This window comes from Mugil cephalus, chromosome 20 (assembly GCF_022458985.1).
Source record: "Mugil cephalus isolate CIBA_MC_2020 chromosome 20, CIBA_Mcephalus_1.1, whole genome shotgun sequence".
Taxonomy (NCBI): Eukaryota; Metazoa; Chordata; class Actinopteri; order Mugiliformes; family Mugilidae; genus Mugil; species Mugil cephalus.
The window spans coordinates 16052584-16075860 of NC_061789.1; the positions used below are offsets into that span (position 1 = coordinate 16052584).

At 43.1% G+C, this 23277-nt stretch overlaps 1 protein-coding gene across 2 annotated transcripts in view; it reads right to left on the bottom strand.

The window, feature by feature from the left end:
• Positions 1–5936: 5936 nt before the first annotated feature.
• Positions 5937–23277, bottom strand: part of hs3st2 (heparan sulfate (glucosamine) 3-O-sulfotransferase 2) — a 30443-nt gene continuing 13102 nt past the window's right edge. For both annotated transcript variants that reach the window (XM_047570974.1, XM_047570973.1), the window contains exon 2: positions 5937–7375. In XM_047570974.1, the coding sequence (XP_047426930.1) occupies positions 6757–7375 (619 nt within the window). In that variant the 3' untranslated portion in view covers positions 5937–6756. The remainder of the gene's footprint in view (positions 7376–23277) is intronic.

Genomic DNA, 23277 nt, shown 5'->3' on the forward strand with positions numbered 1-23277 from the left:
CAAAAAAAAAAAAGGGAAAAACGGCAAAATTATACGTTTTTTGTTTCTTGGTTTGGACTGGCAAACAGCTAATGTATCCAAGAATTTACTTTTATGTTTTCCATGCCTGCTTTTTGGAGGAGGTGCGGCACGGACCCCACAAGGAATAGTAGATTTGTTGGACAAAATTAGAAAACGTGGATCGGAAACGTTAAGCTGTCAGTGTTACGAGAAGGCTGATTCTGCATTGTGGGCTGTACAGTTGGATAATATAGTGGTTAGTGACGCTGACTCCCGTATAGGAGTTTGGGGTTCATATCTCAGTCAAGATGCACTAAAAATACTATTTTCATGGTTTCCGTCAGTGAAGATTCTCAGCTATAGGCTACATCATTAATTTTTTTTCATTTTTTGTTAACATTTCCCAGAAGTTGCACTTTTTTAGTTCACATATTTTGCATGAAAACACCAACTGAGTGTTAAAAATGTCTGTTAGTGAAATGTTGTGATTGTTATGTCAGCCTTATGATTAATGCTGGAAGAAGCGACTGAATAGAACAACACTTGCAGCTAATTTAGGGTAAAAGCAAAGAGTTCCCTCTTTAGCTTCGCCAATTGAGGTTGTTTTGGGTTTAGCATTACATTTGTTTTTTTGTGTTTTCATATTGTGATATTACATTCCACTGTCTCAGGTTCAAACTACCCAATCTTTTCATTCAATTAATTGGAGAAGTTGAAAATTTTCTTTGGTTTGCATCGCAGGTTGTCATTAAAGGGTGATTAAGGGGTCCTCAAGCCAGGTCAGTTGAGAATCACTGATGTGAAGCACTAAAAAAGTGTAGTGTACCTGCAATTTATGTAGCTGTTTGTATTGTAAGTGATGTTTTTTTGCTGTTGTGTTAGCTATTTAATCGATGTCATGCATTTGTTAACAGTAAAACCTGTTTAAAGAAATAGTTTCGGGACACGTGTTTATTCACCATATTTCCTAGAGTTCGATGATACAAAGAAAGATACCGCCTTATGAAAAAACAAGGTTGAAACAAAGTGCTTAACATTAAAAGTATATGTAATATATGGAAAATCAATTCCGGAACATATCAAATATTATACCATAAGCTACACAGTAAAAGAAGATCTCTTAAGGGGAGATTTAAAAGAGGACTCTGAGGTTCTGTCACCTTTACTGGAGGATTTCAGGCACTGACCCTTTCCTAAACTGGCAGGTTTGAACTTGACCCGCCAAGCGTTTAAATTCAGCTTCAATTCAATTTCACTTATATTGTGTCAATTCAAATCAATTTATTTGTCCCCATGGGGCAATTTAAAAGGGCATACGTGGCTGAAAATAGACAGTCGCAATCAATACACAGACAGAAAAAAAAAAAAAAAAACTCACTCACAGTACAGCATACAACAACCCTGCATAATATGAAAAATGTGTCAGGATACTTTGGAGAACCCACCACAGAGATACACCCAGAGCAGGAACTAAGGTGATGGCAGCAACTTATACGTCCCCCTCAAAAAAAGAAATAAGTCAATAATTAAAACTCAAATATAATCAGTGAAGAGCAGGAAAAAGTGTCGCGTTCACAAAAATGCTCGAGTTCCGGTGGTAACGTCAGATGTCGACCGGCGGCAGATGGGAGGCTCAAGTCTTTATGCTAAGCTAGTGGGAACGCCTGGTTCTTCCTTAGAGCGATGTAAGTCAGCAGCTTTAAAGCTCATTAATCAAAATGTTGTATCACATCCATTGCGTGACCCCTGGATAATAAGAAATATAACCTTGAATAATGTTTTTGGAAGCATTGCTGAAACGTTGCAGCTCCATGGTCCTGGCTGAAGAGAAGCTAACAGTGCTGCTTGCCCCCATGAGGCCAAAATGGATCGCTTTGTTTTATTTTCTTTATATGTCAATTATATTAGGTATAGGTATGTTTATGTTTTTGGCAGTTGCCTGACCACACTACTGTTGCACATGTTTGAGGCAAAATAAATAAATAAATAAAAAATAGACTATTTGAACAAGCTTAATATTGAATGCAAAACCATCATCATAATGTATATTTATAAAGCACTAGGCTGAGTTTAATATGGAAGGTAGTGGGTCCCTACTTAATCTCTCCATCAGTTTGAGGGTCCTTGGTCTGAAAAAACATTGAGGACCCCTGCCCTATGGAAATACATTTTCCTGGAGTAACGACAGATATTTTAAACTACATTTACTACTAGGTGGAGTCCCAGATGCTGTTTTATATTTCCTCGTGCAGGATATAACACTGTTTTAAATGACTTGTGCTTGCATACAGGAATAGCAAGTACAACGTTTCTGTTCTGTATTGGTTTATTACCATGCAGAGAACTCTGCTCCATCATACAGTATAGGAACAATGTAATGCAAATCCCTACCTCGCCTGCATGTGAAACAATGTATTCGTTACCCCTGAGGGTGGCCGTCGACTGCAGCGTTATCCCAGGAGCAGGTACGCATCTTCCACCACCACTGCTTAATTAGTTGACTGTGTGCCTCGAGACCCGTTCTGCACTTGACCTTTCTGAAGGTAAGGCAAGCAGCACATGTTCAACAGACCAGAGGAAATGAGGTGAGGGGAAAGGTTCTCACATTGGTGAGTGGAGTGCGTTCGTGTGTTTGTGTGTGTGTGTGTGCATGCATACAGTAGGTATATGTGTGTGGCTGTGTTTTTCCCTTTCCTTCCCCAAGAATGCATGGCTTCCTTAATGGGAGACTTTTCATTAGACTGGCACGGAGCATGTCATCCGTATTCCATCAAGCATGGAGAAATTGCGGAGACAGTGATACATCCTGAGAAAGTACCAGCATGCGTCTGCAGTGGAAATAAATCAATTTCTGTGCATGTTTTAATTTAGAGCAACATCCCGACGTACTTGAAGATGCACAGTGATAGAACATGTTCCGGGAGAAACCTCGGGGAATGATGACATATTCAAAAGGTGCATCGATGCAGGTGGAGGTTAGATCGCATACCATTTTAGTATTTAATGAGATTTCCTCTGGAGGGGTTTCTGGCTGCCAACTTTTATCTAAAAGGAAGTATGCTCTTCTCATTGTCCACTGGAGAAAAGGTACATCCTCATTATCCTCCATGGCTTTGGCTCATTAAGGGGGACAAGGATCTGTCTCGATATAAATACTTCAACACTGTCCCCCAAACGGAAGACGATTTCTTGGGGGGAGAAACTGCACATTCCAGCAAGAAAAACAAGGAAGTCTGGCTTTACACCTGCAAATGTTAAGTGACACCAGAAATATAAGCGAAACCGTGGTGTGTTACACGCAAAGACACCTGCACTTATTTTAACACAGGTTTACCTTTTCCTATGATTGTGCCTGAAAATTATTTATGTTATTGATTTTTTTATATATTTTTTTTGTACACAGCAGATCCACAAGCGTCTTTCTTTAGATATCCTCCCCGCAATGCAGAGATTACACACCCGAGTCTGGAAGGAAGAATGTGCAGGGTCAGTGAGTCTGTAGAACTTCAATGCGTTTTTATTGCAGGAGTTTTAAAGGCTTTTACAGCTTCAAAGTCCGCAAGACATGACTGGCAAACACACACCAGAATGCCACATTATTGTATCTTTAATTAAATGAAAGGGGAAATAAATTGGCTCTGTTGTAATGGATTGGGTGTGGGCATTTCTGATGAGTGGCGGAGCTGTATTTTACCTCAGAGTCTTTCAAAGTTCATGACATTTCCAACGGATTCTTTGGTATTTACTTTGAAGGTTAGAATGGTCAGTCAGACAGCTTTAAGTTACACAGCGAACCTTTGTTTCTTCATAATGAGGAGTTTTTACAATACACGCGTCGATGAACCACGTGTTTTGACCGCAACAGCTACATCGGCGACACTGCAGGCGAAGGCCGAATTTGACGGTTTGGGAGAAACGCAAAATTAGCACATGCTCTGCAATTTTCCCAAGCGGAGGCACAGGTTCGGACTAGTAACGCATCAAAGTTTTCGCTGGGTGTCGCACGGCGGCAAACAGCGTGGGAGTTCTTCTCAGAGCCATGCCATCAAGCCCTAAGCATTCTTGGGGAAAAGTTATAATTAACTGAGCTGAGATAAAGTCGAGCTTATTGCTTAAACTGGCGCGTCCGCTGATGGCTCACTAAGTAGCAGCCAGCTGCAGACAGCATTGGCAGGTTAATCAAAAATTAATGGAGAATATCACAAATGACAGTTTAAATACTGCTGTTGGCCAATGGACATGTACTGGAGGAGAAATGCAAGTCAATATCTAATTTCCTTAATATGGAAGGTCACATTGTCGCATTTGCACATTAAGTGTAGAGAGACTAGATGGGGCTGCTGAATCCACCGCCCTGCAGGACAGGTTAGACAATGAAAGTGAAGTCCAATCATATATAAAAAAATATATGATGCACTGTTCACGTGTATAGTTTAATTAGATTACAGGGAAACAGCACTGCATCATGGAAATAAATAAAGAAATTGTGTTTGCCATTGCTTTGAACTAGAACCTCAAAAGTTAACCGTCACTTTGATATTCTATTAAATGAACGTCTAATGGAGGCCTTTTCATTAAATGCCATGACACACTAGTCCAGTCCGGCCCTGTGGCCTGTGTTCCACTGCCGGTGAACATCCGACACACGTTTGTGGTACTGTCGCCACTAGACTAGATTCTCTTCCTAGCCTCCAAGCTAATATTAGCCATTCCTGTCCTCCCTAATAAAATACAACTACAGGCTACTGCGGGCTATGTGAAGCCGCATTACAGTCAGCCTTTGTTCCCGGTAATACTTCGATGTCAGCTTGGTGTGTCTGGTACATTTCATGAGTCATGATGTAATGTTTATACTAAATGTTCAGCTGAATGCATTTGCCAAAGCTAATGCAAAACAGTGTCAGGTTACCAGTTTGAGATGCTGAAATTCCCTAGCCTGGTAACCACACCAACCACAAAACATGTGCAGCAGAAAGTTACTCTGGGGGTTACACCGTTAGGCCAATCAAATAGTTTGGGCAGGCTTTAGGAATACAAGAGTAACAAAGACAGAGTCATGCATGTCATTTGAGCGCAGTGGAGTTGAATTTGTTAACAAAGAAATTGCTTTGATTGAGAGATCATTTCTCATTTCGCCACAAAATTAAATCCTAATGAGACTAGCTGTACCAGGCTAGAGATTTACAACAGCACTGGGATGTCTTATTGAAATCAGGTCTCAATATAAGTCCAACGCTGTATTAACACAAATTTTTAAAGATTTTTCTTATTTAGGATTTTTATTTTTTAACCAATGACTGTAATTTTGCTGCCATATTTCACAGAGGAATATCGTCGTAGTGTAAATCTGCACACAAAGAGTTTGCCTGTATCACTGTGTCGTTATTGCTTTTTGCAAAAAATCCTTGTTTTTCTTCTCTTTTCCTCCGTCATCAGTGGAAATTATTAATGACAACTCTGATTGGCTTCAGGGTGAAAGCCGGGGAGGTTAATGTAGCTGCTTAGCATAGAGACCTATCCGGAGCAGAAGTAAAATCATATCCATCAAAAAAGGAATCTCGAAAGTTAATGAGATCAATGACATGGGTGGCAGCGCTTGGAAAGGAATATTTTATCTTTCACGAGGCTCAAACTTCTGATATTTTCCATGAAACTGGGGCGGTAGATTTAGATGTATGTTCTTCTCAGATGTGAAGGAGAAGTCTTCAGTTGCAAGAGGACTGTGAGTAATACTCCCGTATAGTGAGTTTTAGGGCAAACTGCCTTCAGTCTTAAGCCTAGAGTTAAACAATGTACGCAACATCAATAGTACATCAGTACTAGGAAAAGAATACACAAGAATACATTCGTGCCTACTAGACAGCAAAATAAATATACACCACACAGCCCGCTTTTACTCGTCTTGCTGCGGGCAAGAAAACAATGAAAATATCAGATACTTGAATTTGTCTTTATTTCAGTGATAACAACAGAAATACTAACACATAACGAGCTGAGTTCAACATATTGTAAACCTTTATCAGAGTTACAGCGCTTGCCTGCCTGAAGAAAGCCGTTATTTTTTATCCCCATTTACAGCACATTTATTTCGTATACGTGTCGACGCCGCTTCCGTTGAAGACAAAGAGCGAAGTTTCACTGCGGACTAATCGACAAGGCTGATTTTATTATTCATTTGACATTTTGCTGCGGCTTCACGTTGAGTGCTCATTTTAAGTCGGTGGCTCACATTTCACTGGAAATGGTGAATAAAGAAGCAATCTATGTAATGAATATTCAAGTGGTGTCATTACTGTATGTCTGGCGTGGGTTAAAGGACGGGGAGGCTCCGGGATGGTTGCGTCTCCGTGAATTAAAACTGGTCGATGAATTCAAATGGCATGTATATGACAAGGAAATCGAGTTTATATTTCTGTACCATAAAATAAACGACACTTATGAGTATAGAGTGAATTAGCAGCTGCATCCATGACTGAGCTGCCCTTGAGCAAGGCGCCTACCCACGTATTACCTCTTGTGTATGTGTGTGTATGAAAGGATGACTAAAATGCAGAAGACAAATTTTCATATATAGGACAATAAAACACTTTCTTTTCTTTGCTGCCACAGGTTTCAGCATGATCTGAACCCATTCATATAATTAGTCTTTTCAATATATACACAGCTCAATAAACATTTTAAAGTTAAAGACACTCATTTATATGCCATTACGTCTCCCGAGGTAACTATTTTTAAACAGCACTCTGTACAGTACATTCAATCCCACTTGAAGTCCTGTCCAACGGTTTCATAGAATTTGATATTAAACGGCCTATAAAACTCCCGGAGCTGCTCGATGACCTCCCGGTCGATCTGTACGTGAGTCCTGCCCTTGGATTTGCCGAGGCACCGCGGCTGACTGCTGCTCTCCGGCTTCTTCAGACAGGGGAAGCCTTTGGTTCGATTGAAGTAGAAATGCTTGTCCGTGATTATTCGCTTCAGCCCCAGAAAGTCCTGAACGCGGCCCATCTCCCCGGCCGGGTCCGTTATCAGCCGCTCGCCGCTCACAAAGTGCATCTGCGACGGCCGGAAGTACTGCAGCCAGTTCTCCAGGTGCAGAATGTACATCCCGATCCGGATGGCGTTCCAGGAGGTGTCGACGAGTCCCAAACTTCGGTTTTTGAAGGCCAGCTCCTCGAACGTGGGGATGTCGGGCTTCTTGGAGAGAGTCTGCGTGTAGTCGGAGATGGCTCTTGTGACTGGGTTGCGCACGACAACGATCAGCTTGGTCTCGTGGGACATGCCGGCGATGCGTCTGGGAGCCTCTCTGGTGACAAAGTAGCTGGGAGTCTTCTCTAATGTGATCTGGCTGTCTAGTGTTCGTGGCATTAGGCCCCTTGGGAGAAAGAGACACATAAACGAGTCAGAGAAAAGCTTGTGGAAATGTACCTGGGCAGAAAAACAGCAGTTCTGACACTTACGGATGACAAATAAAAAAAAAAAGATAAATCTAACTAATGTGGATGTCTCAAGAGGAATGGGAACAAAGCTGCCTGTCACTTGTGCTTCAAAAAAGTCTGGAAAACAGTGATTGAGTGCATGACGTGAGGAAGATCTCTGTGCAAAATTTTACCTAAATGAAAGTATTACCAGTTAGTGTCGTTAAAAGTACTCCATATGCATATAAATGACAAAATGACCACGTATAGTCAAGGCAGAAAAGGCAGTCGGAGCTGCATTATGCACTTGCACGGAAATCTTAATCTCCAGCCTCGTGTAATGCATTGGTATGTTGAGGCAAACATCCAAATAAGCACAATACAAATGCATTTGTTAGACATTCAAAGGTGGCAGGGCAGCTTGTACAACCAAAACATGCATCATTATTACCATCACCCCGCTGCTGAGATAATGGCTGCGCAAACCACGGGCAAATGATTGTATTTGTCATACTTGTCATGGGAGTTTTCCTTCCCAGTGTAATATGTCATTCTGCTTTGGCACTTTGCTTCAATAAAAGCTGATTAATTACCATCTGCTGTTGGCTGTTGAGACAATGACTGCCTCATTCACCATTCAGAGATCAGCCGTAATCCTTCATACAGCCGCGGCTCTCCGTCTCCTCTAGATTGAAAAGTGACTCTGCCACGGAGATAATTCTTTTAAAATGGCTTTCTACATTTATGAATTTCTATTCAGAGCGTGTGAATCAGTTTCTAGATTGGCACCACGCAGTTCTGATGATAAATACCGGGCTTTCTTTATTATTACTGGAGGAAGGCTTCGATTAAAAGCTAACCTTTCTCAAAGCTTTCTCTCCCGTGGTAGGGGAAGCCATAGGTTACCTCTAAAGTCTTGGAAATATTGATCCATTTAGTTTTATTTATGAATCCGGAGTTGTTGGCTTGGGTGCCTCAGGGCCACCAGGGAACTATTAATCTTTTATGAGAACAGCACCTTTTCAAACAAACAGCTTTGCTACACACTGGAAAAACTTGCAGCCGTTTTCCAGGAGGTGCAGAATCTGAAGAGATCTGCCGAGGGAACCGTCTTTGTTACCTGGGTTGTCACTTCCATGCATTTTTTTTTTTTTTTTTTGCCATCCTCACAGCTGAATGTTGTGCACGGGAGAGAGGTATCCAGTGTGTGTCCCGGTTCAAAACTGCAGCCTGTCATGTTCCAAAACTGAGCTGACAAACATTAACACATACAGTGAAAGGACACAGATGGTTCCGTTTAAAATAGTTCACACACAGCCACCTGACGTCAAGTGTGCAGCTGTACACAGCAAGCACTTTTCTGTAGACATGTTTACGCACACACCTTGGGAAGAGGGTGGAGGACTGAGGCCAACATGAAATATATATATAGATAAATTAAGAAGATATCTCACACTGCAGCCGTTCCTTCTTACCGGTTGTTTGTGTTTGATACAGAATATAAACCTGCACGTGTCAGATCTGCCAACTTATCTCGACTTATTGATTTTTTTTTTTTACAGGCGTTCCGTTAGTTTTCTCACAGCGACTATCCTCAGAATCTGATGAATTACATGACTGTTACACAGATGCTATACAACATCATCAAGATAGCCTGGCGGCCTCACAACAAGCAGCGTTTTCACTCCTTTTTTTTTTTTTTTTTTTTTTTTTTTTTTTTTTTTTTTTTTATTATTTTTTTTTTTTTTTTTTTTTTTTTTTTTTTTTTGTCTGCATTTGTCTGCATAGTTGAACACCACAGGGTGTCAACATTATATGAGGTTCATGCAGTTATATTCTTGCAGCTGAAAGCTTTATTACTTCAGTGCGTGAGTGTGACCATCACCAGCCCTCCCTGAGAACTGTCCTGTTGAACTTTATTGAGTGTAGTGACCTTGTGTGGCAGGGAGGGCAGTGCTACACCTCAGTGAATAGAGGGGGGGAACAAAGGAAAGAAAATATGTAGAAGGATGGACAGTGGAGGAGATTGATTGTGGTGCTAGTAGGAACTAGTGGAGTACAGGGTTCTGTGCTTCCCAAGTCACCTCACTCAAGTATGACTGGGTACAGTCATCTCTGGAGAGATGAGAGAGTCCAGGGGGGGTAAGGGTGTCCCAATGGAAGGAGAGAAATCTGCCATAGGGCACGTAGTGACAGAGTGAAAGCGAAAATCCAGCCCTTAATAGCCGGGACTCATCAATTCTTTTTGATGTGATCCAGCACGGGCTGGCAGGTGACAACACACATGCATGTGGGCATTCCCTAAATATGAGTGAGACCATTACCAGGGCCCAGAGTCAGGTCAGAAGCCCCAGCGCCCGAGAACCTCCACCCCAGTGTGGGGCGCATGGGTGACAGGACCAGAGAACCACCGTAGCCACGGGGCAAGCCACACCCCAGCGCAGAGGCGAGCGACGACCAACACCCCCAGACCCGCCAAGCAAGCACAAGTCGGTGCAGGCCAGAGCAGCTCCCCATACCCCCCACACCCCCCAGCCACTGCAGCCCGTCCACCCACCGCCGCCAACACCCCCCCCAAAGACCCCACCCCCCGCCCGCAGGGCAGCCATGGACACCTCTCCAGCCGAGAGGACCCCCCCAGGAGCCCAGCAAAGCCCCCGCAGACGGGCACCAGCCGAGCGCCAAACCAGGGACGGGCCATCCGAGCAGGGGGGCCAAGGTGCCGGCCCCGTGCCCCTGGCGCACCCAGGCCAGGGAGACCACGGGAAGAGGGAACCCCCATCCGCCAGGGAGAGACCCCAGCCCCCCATCGAAGGGAGAGGGAGAGCACCAAGCCACCACCCGAACCAGTCGATACCGGAACAACCGGGCACCCAAGGGAGCCGCCACGAACCCGTCGCCACGCAGCACCGGGAGACAAAGCCAGGCCAAGAGGACACCAGAGAACCTAGGTAGGTACCCCTACCAACCGCCGTGGGGCCACAGACCGCCAGCCCAAGATCCCCCTGCTAGCGGAGGACCAGGCCCCCCAAGCCATGCCAAGGGATAATGAAAAGTGACAGTGTCCCTATTACTGTGCTTCCTCAGTCCCTGATGAGGAAGCAAGCCCCTACACCGTGACCCTGTGACCCTGGATGTGGTGTGGTGCATTAAGACAGGGGGCAAACAGGAGGCAAACAGGAGGGTCAGAGGACTGCAGCACACTACTGTCCTGCAGCCTGCCCTGACCCTGACCGATCCTGGGTGGACCCCTAAGGTGAGGTGCATTAAAAACTTGGGATGGGTGTGTGTGGTGTATCTAGCCTTGGTTGTAATGGGCGACATAGTGTATGGTGGAGTGTGAGGTGAGTGCAATTTAGGAGGCAGGCAAGTGAGGGCCAAGTCCCTGGCAGCAGGGCCAAGGCACAACAGCAGCCCATGGGACCCACAGACGGGGCGAGGGCCCCCAGGACTCAGGAAGTCCCCCGACCAGACCCCGCCCCCAGCCCAGAACAGCAACCAGGATGCGACAGACCCCCAGGAAACCCCGAAGAACCATCACCGACCAGCCGAGGAATGGCATCAGCTAACCCCCCATCCACCCCCCGCGGTGGCAGGGGTGCCCCCCAGGCGGACGGAGACCTCACCCCCCGCAGCCCCCCCAGCCCCAGCGCGACGGAGCGACCGGACATGCCCAGGGTGGTATTCAGGCAGCCCCCCACACCCTCCGGCTCCGACCCCAAGGCGCCGGGCGTGGCCCCGACCGCCGGGGCCCCCCGGACCCCAGGAGGGCCCCCCACGACCAGCGAGGGCCCAGCCACCAGCGGAAGGAAGGAGGGGCCGGAGGAGGAGCCGGGCGAAGGGAGGAGGGCGCCGCAGAGGGGAGGGAGAGGAGGGGACAGGGAGCCCGCCAGCCCAGACCGCCAAGGCCCACCAGGAGATCCAGGGAGAGTCGGCCACCGATACACCACGACCCCAGGAAAGTGAGCAAGCGCCGAAGCCACAGGGAACCCCAGGCAAGTCACCAGCGCCACCCCAACTGGGGGAGAGGGAGGCCAGCCGGGTAAACCGCTCAGGGCCGGAAGTCAACCCAGGGGTGAGAAGGAGTAGGGCACCCCTAATGCATGCTCAAGGTGTTGTGGTCCGGGGATCCTCCTTAGTGAACCTGGATGAAGAGGGCAATAAAATCTTTTCCATAACGACATTCATCACTGTAAGAGAAATATTATTATAGCATTACAGTAGGTGGAACAGAAGTGGCAAAAGCTAGCAGGCAAAGTCAAGATGCAAATTAAGGTTGAGGGAGTCGCAGAATACAGACCATTTTTTGGCAAACAAAGTCAACTGATTTTTCCGGGTAGCAGATATTTTCTCCAGTGATATATAATCGGAAAGAAGGTTCAACCACTGGGAAATGTTTAGTGACTGTTTGTTCTTCCAGTTCATAAGGATTGTTTTCTTGGCGATGGTGAGAGCTACAAGGACAGATTGTGATAGATGGTGAGGAAGACTGATTGTTTCCAGGTCACCAATGAGGCACAAGTTAGGGGTAAATGGGATTCTGCAGTCCAAAATTGAGGAGAGTTTCTGTGTTACAAGTGACCAGAAGTGCTGTACCGGAGAACAGAGCCAGAGAGCGTGGAAATAAGAATCTGAATAGTTTTGGGTGCATTGCGTACATTTGTCGGATTGGGAGAAGCCCATTCTATACATCTTGTATTGAGTTGTGTGTGATCTGTGGAGTACTTTAAACTGGATCAGCTGTAAATTCGAGTTTTTGGTCATTTTAAATATATTTTGGCAGATCTGAGTCCAGAAATCAAAGTCTGTAGACAGGGAAAGATCGGCTTCCCATTTTGATATTGGTACATGTATTAAATGTGTGGTTGATAGCAGCTTATATATTAAAGAGAGGGTTTTCTTCTTTTTCGGTATGAGTTTTTTAATGTTGGTGACGAATTGTGGTGGCTGTATGCAGTTCTGGAGCACTGGGATTTTCTTTCTGATTGTCTTGGTCACCTGTAGGTATTGGAGGAAGTTTCCATTTCTTATTTCGAACGTATCAAATAAATCTCTGTGATTCATAAGTAAGTTCCCCTGGAAGAGGTGATGGAGGTGGGTTATTCCTTTATGCTTCCAAGTGCTGAGGTGAAGAGGGACTTTGTTATTCACAAAGTCAGGGTTGTGCCAAATTGGGGAGAACCCACAGGGTTCCAGCAGGGATCCTGTGGTCTCTAGACTCTTCTACCAAGCCGACAGGGTGGCGGCAATAATGGGGTTTTGGAAGCAGTTATGACGCTTAAGGGTGATTGTAATGAAGGGCAGGTCCGAAATGCATATGTTGTGGCAGTCGGCCTGTTCTATTTCTAGCCACAAATTGTAATCTGCCTCTGGGTTTATCCATTTGGTGATGTATTGCAGCTGATTTGCCAGGTAGTAGTTTGTAAAGTTCGGTGCATCTAGTCCTCCTTCTGATTTATTTTTTTGAAGGGTGGTGAGGCTAATTTTTGTCTGTTTGTTTTTTGAGTAAAATTTGGTGACTGCAGAATCTAGGTTCTGGAACCATTTTGCTGTGGGTTTGAATGGGATCATGGAAAATAAGTAATTAATTCGTGGCAAAATTTTCATTTTGACTGTTGCTATGCGTCCCATCAGAGAGATAGGAAGATTGGTCCAGCGCTTCAGGTCATCACAGATTTTCTCCAGGAGTGGATCGAAGTTCAGTTGCACTAACTCTGACAATTTAGGTGAGATGTTTATGCCCAAGTATTTGATATTACCTATGGAAAAGGGTAGTTGGGGTTTATGGTCTGCAGGATCCCATGCTTTGTCCGTTATTGGTAATATTGTTGATTTGGACCAGTTGATTGAGTAGTCAGAGAGGGCTGAAAATTTTGAAATACAATTATAAGCTTCCTGTAATGATCTCTGAGGTTGTTGCAAGTAAAGTAAAACATCGTCAGCATATAGATTGATCTTATGTTCAGAGATGGGTGAGTGGATACCCTGGATACTGGAGTTCTGACGTATTGCTGATGCGAGCGGTTCAATAAATATAGCAAACAGTAGGGGAGACAGGGGGCATCCTTGTCTGGTTCCCCTCTGTAAGGTGAAGCTTTGTGATGTGAAACCATTGGTGGTGACTGTGGCCTTAGGTGAATTATACAGTGCAGCAACCCAGTGGATAAATGACTCTCCAAAGCCGAAATTTTGAAGGGTGGCAAAGAGGAAAGCCCAGTTAACTTTATCAAAGGCTTTCTCAGCGTCCAGTGATAAAACAATGGCTTCTGTATTTCTACGCTGGGACATGCTGATCAGGTTAAGGAGCCGTCTAACGTTATTTGTAGATTGTCGGCCTTTGATGAAACCTGTTTGGTCATTGAGAATTATTGATGAAATTACTTTCTCTAGTCTAGATGCTAGTGCTTTGGAAATAATTTTGATATCTGTATTAATCAATGACAGAGGGCGATAGCTGGAAGGGAGTGTTGGGTCTTTATCAGGTTTTAAAAGTAATTTAATTGCAGCAGTATTCATTTGGGATCTTATGCAACCTGTGTTTTTGATTTCTGTAACAGACCTTAGGAACAAGGGGGCCAGATCTGACCAGAACTGTTTCATAAATTCGGCAGGGAAACCATCCGGCCCAGGAGCTTTGCCCATAGGCATGTTTTCTAAAGCTGTTAATAGTTCTTCCATGGTCAGTGGCGAATCCAATATGTTTCTTTGTTCTGCCGTCAGTTGGGGTAGATTGAGTTTTTTGAGGAAGGCCTGAATGTCGTCAGGATTCGGGTTGGTAGTTGTTGAATATAGTTTTTCATAGAAGCTGTAAAAGATATGATTAATTTCCTGTGGTGATTGAGTGTGTTTGCCACTTGAGTCCTGAATTGCATTTATAAGAGATTTTTCTCTGTTGCGTTGGAGTTGATTCGCAAGAAATTTGCCTGATTTATTGCTATTCTCAAAATTTTGGTATCTAAGCTGTTGAAGTACGAATTCTGTTTTTTTGGTCAAGATATTTTCTAATTGTAGTTTCGCATTTTGTAGTTGGGTCCATATTTGTTCATTTGGGTTTGCGGTGTATTGTTCTGTTATTTCTTTAATCTTATCCTCGATGTTTTTTTCTGCTTGTTGGTCCCGTTTTTTCTTGTAAGAGGAGTAAGATATAATTTTGCCTCTGATTACGGCTTTCCCTGTTTCCCAAATCAGAGATGGGGATAAATTTGGGGAGTCATTTATTTCCAAAAACCCCTTCCATTCCTTCCTTATTAATGAGTCAAATTCAGGGTCTCTCAGTAATGAGGTGTTAAGGCGCCATGTGGGTGATGGTTTTAGGGAGGGTTCTATTTGAAGGTGGAGGGACACCGGTGCATGATCACTGATTATGATAGGGTGTATACTGGTGTTGATTCTTTGTACAATAGAATTGTTTGTCAGAAAAAAGTCAATTCTAGAAAAGGAGTGGTGTACGGGGGAAAAGAAAGTGTATTCCCTCTTTGTGGGGTTTTTGATTCTCCAACCATCGCCAAGTCCAAATTCATCCATGTATTCTTTGACGACTTTGGCTGATTGTGATTTTTTTTATGTGTATCGAATTATGGGACCGATCTAGAGAGGGATTCAGGACTGTGTTAAAGTCCCCTCCAATAATTGTAAAGGGTGTGACGGCTATGTCAGATAATTGTGAAAAGACTTTGTGAAAGAAGGCCGGATCATCGTTATTCGGGGCATAAATGTTTGCAATTGTGTATAATTTATTAAAGATTGATGCCTGAATGATGATGTATCGACCTTCTGTGTCTGTTATCAATTTGTTTAAGGTAAACACGAGTCTCTTATGGACCAAAATCGAGACTCCTCTTTGTCTACTGTTGAAACAGGAAGAGAAAACTTGGTTAAAATTTGGATCTATAAGAGATTTTTTTTCTGAATCTTGCAGGTGAGTTTCTTGAATGAGTAAGATATCGGCTTGTAATTTGGAGATATAATCCATAATTTTAATTTTTTTTGCCTGCGAGCGAATGCCATGCACATTCCAAGAGACAACAGTTAACTGCGACATTGAGATTGAGAGCATTCAGTCCTTCTTTGTATGTTGTGTTGGTAGAGGATTTTGTACGTCTTTACGGGGTCGTCTGCTGCTGTCAGCATGAAAGGATGTACAGACAATGGAGAGAAATCAGGAGGTGAGTGTTGGAATACTTGATTATACCTGGTACAAGCAATGTCATACAGACATATCAACAATAGCATCAGTTCCTGGAAAACTGATTGTTAACTTAATAACATTAGCACCACGAGAAAGGAAATTATTGTGTCGGAGATATGTGGGGGGGTGAAGGGGTGAGTGGAGGTAAGTGTGGAGGGCAGGGAGACATGGACAGAAGGAGAAGAAAGAAAGAAGAATAGCAGGGGGGGATGTATGAGGTGAGTGAGAAGGTAAGAGGAGTGACATACATTAACGTTTTGTGAGGTTTTTTTTTTTTTTTTTTTTTTTTTTTTTACCCTATTCTTAGTATTTATATTTATATATACAAATGTACATCTTTATAATATACATACAAATAACAAATATACATGGCTTATTTTTCTTAATACTTATCCATCAGTAGAGCCAGGGGGTGATGTTTGCATCCCGGAACAGCTGACCGTCGATGTAAAGTTTGTCCACTGTAAGTGCGGCCCTCTTTCCTCTCTGCCGATGATCCTTAAGGATCGGGTACAGCACTTTACGCCTCTCGTTGATTTCTTTCGGGAACTGGTCGTTAATTCCGAAAGTGGTACCTTTGAGTTCGCGTCCTTTGCTCTTCACAAGTACCTTCTGTTGAAAATGTTCAAATTTAGCAATGATTGGACGCGGACGGTTTCCTCCTCGGGCTCCGAGCCGGTGGACGCGGTGAAAGGAGATGTTATTCACCGTCTCCGTTGGCAGCTTGAGAGCGGTGGTCATGAATTTTTTTATCAGGGCCTCTGGATTGTCCGGGGAGCTCTCTGAGATCCCTGAGAAAATAAGGTTGTCCCGCATACTCCTTGATTGTATGTCCAGGACAGTCTCTTTCAGTTGTTTATTTTCTTTTTTGAGCTGGTTTACCTCCACTGAAATGGAGGTGACGTCCGCTCGCAGCTCGGCGTTATCTCTTTGAAGATTAGCGATCTGATCGTACGAAAATTCTAAGCTTGACTTGAGATCCTTGATCTCCTGGTGCATAAGGCTCAGCAGATCTAGTTTTTTATTAATAGACTCAAGTACTGATACCTCAGCTGTTATTAGATCGCTTGTGTCCGTGGAGGAGTCAGCTTTCTTTCTCTTGGCCGGATTGTCAGAAGGCTCCATGACGCACCGCAGGTAGTACTCGTCGATAAAGTTTTCTAGGGACTCCACTCTGGCGGTATTACAATGTTTTAATTTAGCCTCTTCGACTGCGAGTGGAGACCGCGGATCTCTGTTGATGTTATCCTCTAAAGTCTTGATTTAATCGGTTTAATCGTGCAGCGTTATGCCGCCATGTAACAATTCAAAACCTCACCCGTCTCGTGAGATCACAGCATCTCGCGATTCCCTGAAGAATACTATCCTCAGAATCTGATGAATTACATGACTGTTACACAGATGCTATACAACATCATCAAGATAGCCTGGCGGCCTCACAACAAGCAGCGTTTTCACTCCTACAGAAACATGCCTTTTGCTTCCCTGGCTGTGGGTAGCCGTTAAGATCTGGGCTTATTTTTGAATAAATCACAATGTGACCGGAGCTTAAGAGCAGGTGGAAATGGAAATGAGTAGATGTTGCTTTTCTAGATATGTAGGCGAGTGCATTGCACATTTCATGTTTAGATTGGGCGCGTAAGGGGAAGTGCAAAAATGCAGTTAGTGAAACACAGTTGCTGTAGATGATTTCTTTTTGGACAGATGGTCCCAATTAAAGAAGCCTGAACTGACAACAAGTTGATACCAGTTATGAGATGAATGAATTCTTTGCTCCATACTGTATGTGTTGTCACAACTTTTTTTTTTTTTTTTTGCAGCTTTTATGGATGACTCTTAGGGCAGGGATCCGCAATAAAAGAAAAGGGCAGATACGAGTGGCACGTTCTTGGAGTGATCTACTAACAGCTCACTAATTTACGAACCCGGTTCATTTCAGCAACCGTCAACGCGACCTGTCAGGTGTGGTGCAAATTGGCGCCAGCAATCAGGTCTGATACTAAAGTAAGAAAAGCTTCGGGAATGTGACATGTGACTCGCAGCGTGTCTGCCAGGATACAGGACGGAATTACAAATCAAAGAGAGGTGGCGGGGTTGGAGGTGTTAGTGGAGTACGGCGACGATTTCATTTTCCTTCTCACAACCTTCTCACAACCTTCTCAACAAAGAGAAATGTGAAACAACTTTGAGGGGCGAGGCGAGGGGGAAGGCAGCGTCAAGCAGAAAATGGGTAACGACATAACTACCTCAAAGCTTTAACACACTGCACAATTAATTCAAATAATCTTCTCCCCGTACGGGCGGTCTGATTTAGAATCTCTTCCACACGTATACCCGCTAAGTCCAGCAAGCTGCCGCAAAACAGTTTGCTCTCGGATCGCTCACCTGGGCTCATTAAGCGGAATCCGAGCTCTGATGTTTCACCTGCGAGTTGTCCATTCAAAGGATTGTTTAAATGGCTGCAGCCACGGAGAAGAAGGTGCAATCTAATGATCAAAGTCTGTTATTCTTCTTTTTCTTCTCTTTTTTTTTATTGAAATCAGGGACACGTCTAAGGGATGCTTTCATGTCAGCGGGAGCAGCCTGGACCAATATGCTCCAAGTTGCCTGTCTTGGAGTGATGTTAATGAGGAATACTGCAGGGTGTGTGTATGTATGACGGTGGTGGTGGTGGTGGGGGTACGTAATATCTACAAACATTTTTTTGATCTCTCATTTTTCATATTTGGGGGCTCATATTACGCTTGTCTGGTTACCGCAAAATTAGCATCCACATGTGAGCTGTCTGTGCTATGACTGATTTGAATGGCTGCATATTACACTGCAACAGCCATATGTCTCCTTTTAAGAGATGAAACAAACAGAAGGTTTATTTTTAATGAATTATATAGCTTTGCTCATTGGGACATGTGGCAGCAGCAGCCTCATTTGCATACCTGCTTGTTTTGACCTGAGAACATGCGATACCTGATGAAGGGGTGTCTGAACCCATCAGATTCTTTTTTCTCTCCCTCTCTCTTTCGCTCTCTCGCCATGCCCTGAAGAAACTAACAGCACACACTGAAATGAAAAGATAAAATTGAGGGTCCTCACTGCAACAGGGAGCGACGTGCTTTCACAGAAAGCTCTTCAATATACTGATAATAATTATTAGCAATTAGAAAATCCACACGATATTAATTCCACTGGAATGGCTTCGAGGGTAATCACTGTTTTGGGGAACTTGGAAAACTCTAAAATAGGCTTTAACCCTTTATACTCAATGAAATACTACTAGACCTGGGGGTCTTCAACATTTTTCAGGCATAGAACCCCCTGAGCGTTACTGTAGGGCATAACATTTTCACTTTTGTGAAATTTTTCACTTTTTTTTTAAACTTTCATTCCACTGCATCCAAATGACATGACCAATTTAAGACGACGTAGCAGCAAGACGCAGCGTCGCTGAATCGCCATTTCAACTTTTGTAGAAAGTGCTAACTTCAGCCTATACAACAGTTCTGAAATTGTGTTGATAGGCTGAGTGAACTAGACTTATTATAGATCATTTACGCCGAACTTTTTCCTAATATTTCCGTCATGTTGTCAAAAAAAAAAAAAAAACATGACACCCCGCATCAACCAATTATGATGTGTCAATGGTTGCTAAGGTAGAGGGAAAAGATGTGGGAGTGACACTGTATTCAGTCAATTCCTGCATTTTAATGGAAATAATTATAAATAGCTTTGTTGCTTGCAGCAAAGCTTTTGAATTTGCATTGTAAGTTATAAAAATGGTTCATCAAACATGTTTTTGGTTTTCACAGTAAAAAATTTAACTTTTTCCTACTCTGATTTTATGGTTTTAGGTCCATTGTGTTAATGCAGTTTGTCAAAATGAACAAAAAAAAAAAAATTGTAAAATGACACATGTGAGGTTGTGCTGAAAAGAATGAAACCAAACAAGGCAACAAGATGAAGATTTTTTAAGATGAAATATAAAGGTAAAATCAAAGGTGGTCAAAAATGGACGATTATACTCTGGACTCCAGACGGTTAATTCATCATACATGTGGTAAACAAATGTAAACATGCATTTAGATCATTAGAGTGTAAGTGCTGATTCAGGCACTGCTATGCTACCTAATAAACCAGTTATGCTCAGTGTTCATGCAGACGTGGACCCTGAACGCCACATTTGACCCTGATTTGATCTGAAAATGTTTCCTTGATCTTCTCTGATCGGCTGAATGAAAACCACACGATTTAAAATGTGCACCATATATGGTTCCTTGCACCATAAAGGGTTAACACTCTTTTAAACAACTTGCTTTTTGGGCAGACACATGTGTGAACACGCGCCCAGACTCACACACTTGATTAACTGACATTTGAGTGAAGTGCCCTGATTGATTACCACCTCCTCACTCAGAATCAACAGGAAATCCTTTGGGGTAATTTACAATCTCTTCCACAATTCTTGGTCAAACTTTACGTCAGGATGCATTACAGGCTAGGCGGTGACATTTTAATCACTCCGGGAAAATCAGCTCAGGTGTGGCAGATTTGCTCAATACTGTAAATGAGACCCGGAGAACACGGTTGAAAGCTAATTTGCTCTGGAAGCTTCAGCCGCGCATCGGATCCTCCTGCTCATTTCACTAGAACAACTGCAAATTTAACTTTTTTTTCGCTATGACTGACATCTGTACCTTTATTTATTATTAGGATTGACTGCTTCTTTTTCTTTCTCACTGTGTGTAACACCAAATAACGCACGCCTTAGCCAGGAAGAGAAGGTGCAAGCTCAATCTGGTCAAACACAAGGAACATCACAGGAAGTCACTGAAACTGGGTGTGAAGCCGCTAATGGATATCCACATGCTGTTCTTTTTAGTGTAAAGTCCTTGATTCGGGTCCCTTCAACATAAGATGTCTTTACAGAACATACAATGTGTGTTGGCCTCATCCTCTGTAGTCCAATATTAAAACAGATTAAACACGCACTAAAGATATGAAACTTGCAAACGCGTTTTAAATATGACCCATAGAATCTGGGCTCTGGAACGAAAACGTACAGGCACCTTTTTATTAATTTATAATATACTTTTTAGTTTGCTAATAAATCCAGCTGTACAGCACTCAAAGACCCTAACAGCAGGTGCGTTAGGTTAGGGTTAACTGTGGAAAGAGTGGCACTCGTTTTCTCTCGTTAATGAACTGCAGTGCGCTGAAAGCTAGTCTGCATATAGCAGTGGATGTGAAAGAGCCTGCTGGCGATCTTGCCGAACGATTTATCTCTGCTGGCGCGGTGGAAGCAGGAGGTCTGGAGTTCACCATTAGTTCCCTCTGGACGCTGCTACAATCATTATAGAATGAATAAGCCACAAACACGAATGTCTTTATTGCAAAGTACCAAGGATTCCCATTAAACCCACATACACTGTTCCCTTGCAGTGCACATTTCCACCAGGAGAACACTTTCTACAGTCGGTGTAGTTCAACAATTAGACTATTACAGTTTGGCCAAAGAGTAAACCTCAACACAACACAGATATTAGGCTGAAACTTAAGAACGTAAGGTAAACCTGAAACTCTATCTATGTAAATCTACATAGAAATCCATGTAGCATTTACTTATACGGACCACTTTCTCTCTAGGAAATACAAATGTGAGACGTCCACTATGAGAGCTAGCATTAGCAACTTCAACCTAGTAGAGCTCAGCTCACCACAAGCCTGGAAGAAATCTAATAAAATAAAACACAGTAGTCTTCTTTTAGGCCTTGGTCCTTCCTTCTGAATCCACACGTCTCCAGAACTGTATCTGGCAAACTGACTATTAACTCTGGATTTTCATTTATTCATTATCTATTACCGCTTATCCTCTAGGGGGCCGTGGGAGGGGGGCTGGAGCCTAACCTATCCCAGCTGTCATTGGGCAACGAGCAGGGTACACCCGGGACCGCTCGCCACTTTTATGCCAATTACGGCCAAATTAAAAGCACCAATTAACCTAACAAGCATGTCTTTGGACCGTGGGAGGAAGCTGGGAAACCCAAGCAAGCACAGAGAGAACAGACAAACTCCACACAGTGGACAACTCTGCCACCCTTTGGATTTGCAGTAGATGATTTTGCTAAGATTACAAAGATCATTAAAGGTAAGAGGCTAGATTGTCATTTGAAAGAGTCATACATTTGTCTTTTTCTAGCAGACAACAGTGAACTGCCACAGAATCGAAGTTACCTTCACATACCGTGTCCGCCTTATCCAAATTTGTGTATATCATTGTCAGTGGCTATCCTAGGTTCTGGGGGGGACCTAAGTCCAAAACTATCCCCAAGTCCGAAACAACAAATATAGGATTTGAATTGCCTGTTTTGATGGTGCACCTCTAGTCAGAGTAGTTAATCTGAGTCTGAATTACTATTAATCCGTTCAGGGTACTTGTTAATTGTCCGCAAACTGTTTTCTAGTATTACGGGACACAGTATACGTACATAATAAAATTGTAGCTGCAAATTGCTGCATCCCTTCCAAGCTGACAAAATCCAGAGAAACAGAAAAACTGTGCAGCTCCGGACAAGTGTTTCTCGTTGAAGAACTTCTAAAGAGCAGCGCAGGTTCATCAGGGATGCAGGCCGTCAGAACATGTAAAGGTCAGCTTTGAATCAGCTCCTTGTGAACAATCAATGAACTCAGAATTTATTACTGTCATTCCACTTTGGTTTGAACTTAAAACAGACTCTTGCGTATTGTCAGTCTGAGACAAGTTCGCTGTACGTTTTTTCCACATAAATGCAAAACTGTCAGATGCTAAACAGAAGGCCCTTACGAGACACGGGCAGAGAAATAACCGGAGAATTCGTCAAAAAAGCATTTAAGTGTGATAAGCCAATATTATTTTGCTTAAATCTTTCATAATTCTATCCACAGTAATCCAGCTCCATTTATTTTTTTTAAAGCTGCAGTGCAAAATACTTGTCTCCTCCCTATGCAAGTGAGAGCAATTACACAAACGCTAATGGCGCATGCCTACCAGAGTTGCCAGATATATGATAATTATGGTATTTATACAATAGTTTTAGGGCCTATGCGATATAAAAGAGCAAATATACAATAGTTTGAATAAAGCAATGAATACAGTGAATAAAGCAGTTGTGTCATTGAAATGGCCAAGCCTCGTGTTTACTCCTTAGGTTACTGCAGTTCCATGCACATACAGTAGAAAAGCTTCCGATTTTAAATGTACTGTCGTAGTGTGCGTTCTTTATTCAAGTTGTTTTAGTACATACAACAATTTGGGTCAAAATATGATCATTTTAAAGTACGATATTTATACATTTCCCATCTGGTAGCACCAAGGCCTTCCGTCACGTCTCTTCTTTCTCCCGGCTGTTTGTCCTTGCCATCAGTCCTTTCCTTTATTAGACTCCAATTCTTCGTCTGAATGCAAGATTTCTTGTTAACTATAACTCAACTGCCACAGATATTGAATTGATGGCACCTCAGTTACATTCCTATTACATTCATTTCATTTCAAAATGGGCTCTGCCATACTTATAGTGCCATACAATGGTGACTTTCCTCTCGCAGATGAACTTTTTTAAGCATAGTTTGGTCTTGTTTATCAAAAGCTTCAGTGTAATAATAATAGTACAATAGTATAATGTATGTAAAAGTCCTGTC